This window comes from Plasmodium gallinaceum (genome assembly GCF_900005855.1).
Source record: "Plasmodium gallinaceum strain 8A genome assembly, contig: PGAL8A_v1_42, whole genome shotgun sequence".
In the NCBI taxonomy this organism is placed as follows: domain Eukaryota; phylum Apicomplexa; class Aconoidasida; order Haemosporida; family Plasmodiidae; genus Plasmodium; species Plasmodium gallinaceum.
In genome coordinates, this window is record NW_021628349.1 from 442,925 (window position 1) to 445,348 (window position 2,424).

At 15.9% G+C, this 2,424-nt stretch overlaps 1 protein-coding gene across 1 annotated transcript; it reads left to right on the top strand.

Annotated features, from left to right (window-relative positions):
• Positions 1–351: 351 nt before the first annotated feature.
• Positions 352–1,776, top strand: PGAL8A_00063300 (conserved Plasmodium protein, unknown function; the record flags this gene model as incomplete). Its single annotated transcript, XM_028674661.1, has 1 exon — positions 352–1,776. The coding sequence occupies one exon, from the start codon at positions 352–354 to the stop codon at positions 1,774–1,776; it is 1,425 nt and encodes a 474-aa protein (XP_028530991.1).
• Between the last annotated feature and the right edge of the window lie 648 nt (positions 1,777–2,424).

Consider the following 2,424-nt stretch of genomic DNA (forward strand, 5'->3'; position numbering starts at 1 on the left):
TTTTTTTTTTTTTTTTTATTTTTTGTCATTTTATATTAACTACAAATGTAGAATCATAATATGAAAAAAAAAATAAAAGAAAAATCATTAAGATTTTTTTTTAATGATATATATATTAAAAATAAAGAAACAATTTTTAATATTATTATTGATATGTATTCTTAAAAAAATTAATATCATATTTTTAGAAACAAATTAAAATAATTTTTAGGATTTTATTGTTTTTGTTTTTGTTTTTTTTTTTTTTTATAATTTATTCTACTTTTGATTAAATTATGATTCTTTCAGTTATATAACTTTATTATTTTAATTAGGTTTTTTATGTAATTTTTTTTTTTTTTTTTTACAAATATGGTTCACGTTTTATTAGGTTATTTAGATGAAAAAAATAAAAAAAATGAATTGAAAGAAAAAAATAAAATAAATAAGAAATTTATATCAAAAATAGGTGGAAAACCATTTTGGTTAGATAGAATAAATTTACCAAATGAAAAATCTTTTCATTGTACTTTATGTAGTAAATTAATGAGTTTTTTATTACAAATATATGCACCACTTGATAATATAAGTAAATGTTTTCATAGATGTTTATATTTATTTGTTTGTTTAAATTGTGGTGATCAAGTTAAATGTTTTAGAACACAATTACCAAGAAGTAATTTATTTTATAATTATTATTTAGAAAATATTAATCATACAGATAATGAATCTAATTCTTCAAATGAATTAAATGAATCAATAGAAGTATGTAAATTAGATGAATCAGATGAATCAAATTCTTCAAATGAATCAATAGAATCAATAGAAGTATGTAAATTAGATGAATCAAATAAATCAAATAAATCAAATAAATGTAATGAAAATAAGGAAATTTCTAGTGATTATATAAATTTATATGAAAATTCTAATAATACTTTTAATAAAAAATTAGAATATTATTTTTGTTGTAACATATGTGGCATACCAAGTATAAACACAAAAAAACATAAATTTTGTGAATTAAAAAATCATGTAATATTTAAAGAAAAAAAAATATATATTAGTGATGAAGATGATTGTGAAAGTAGTAGTACAGGTAACGAAAGTTTTTCTGAAGAATATGAAGAAACATATATAAATGAAAATTATAAAGATTTATATAAAGAAAATAATAATGAAAATGAAAAAAATAAAAACATTAACGAAAATGATAAGGACGATAGTTTAATAAATGATAATAAAAAATATATGAATGACGACGATATTAAAAATATAGAAAATAAAGACGATAATGATTTAGATATAAGTGAAATGAAAGCATTTGAAGATATTCAAAAAGACATGGAGAATCAAAGAAAAATTGATCACGTTTTCAAAAATTATATAAAAAAAATTCAAAGGTTTCCAAAGCAAATTATTAGATATTCTTATAATGGAACACCTCTTTATTCATCATGCGACAATTACAATTATAATCAAAATAATTTTTGTGAAGAAGTAGGAAAAATTAAACATTTCAATACAAATAAAAACAAAATACCAAATTGCCATGTGTGTGGAGGAAGAATGATTTTTGAATTTCAAGTTTTATCAACTATTATAAACTATTTAAAAATTAAAAAAAATATATCATTTAATAAAAATATCACATTAAACTCAAAATTTTCCATTATTGCTATATATACATGTGAAAATAATTGCGATATGTATGATATAAATGATATAAATTTAAAAAAAAAAAAATCAAAAATCAATAGGTATGTACAAGAGTATGCTTATGTTCAGATAGAAAATTAAAGTTATTTAAAAAAAAAAAAAAAAAAAAAAAAAAAAAAATGATTATATTAATAGAATTAATAATATTTTTATATACTTTTTTTTTATTTCTAATATATTCATTTGATTGTTTTTATATTATATTCTTTTATATTTAGATAATTTAAAAAGAATGTACATTATTAATATAATTTTTCATAAAAATTGTTCTATTTGTTTATTCTCACAATTTATTTCATTATATTTCTTAATATATATGTATATTTATATTATTTTAATTTTCTTTTTTTTACTTCTAATAAACTTTATTAAAAAAAAAATTTGTTTTAAAAAAATATACTATAGATATATTATTAAAAATTAATTAAGTAAGAATATTAGAATATTTAAAGAAAAAAAAAATAAAATAAGTAAAAATGAAAAGTCACAAATGAGTATGATAAATAAATATACAAAAAAAAAAAAATATAGGATAAACGGATAAAAAATTAATAAAGTAAAAATAAAAAAAATAAAAAACGTAAGTTGACAGTGATAATATATTAGCATAATAAAATAAAAAAATACAAAAAAATAAAATAAAATGAAATTTTAAATTTATAAGCTATTATGTCTCCTTTTTTTTTTTTTTTTTTTTTTAAATTTGATTAAAATGATAAAAAAAAAATA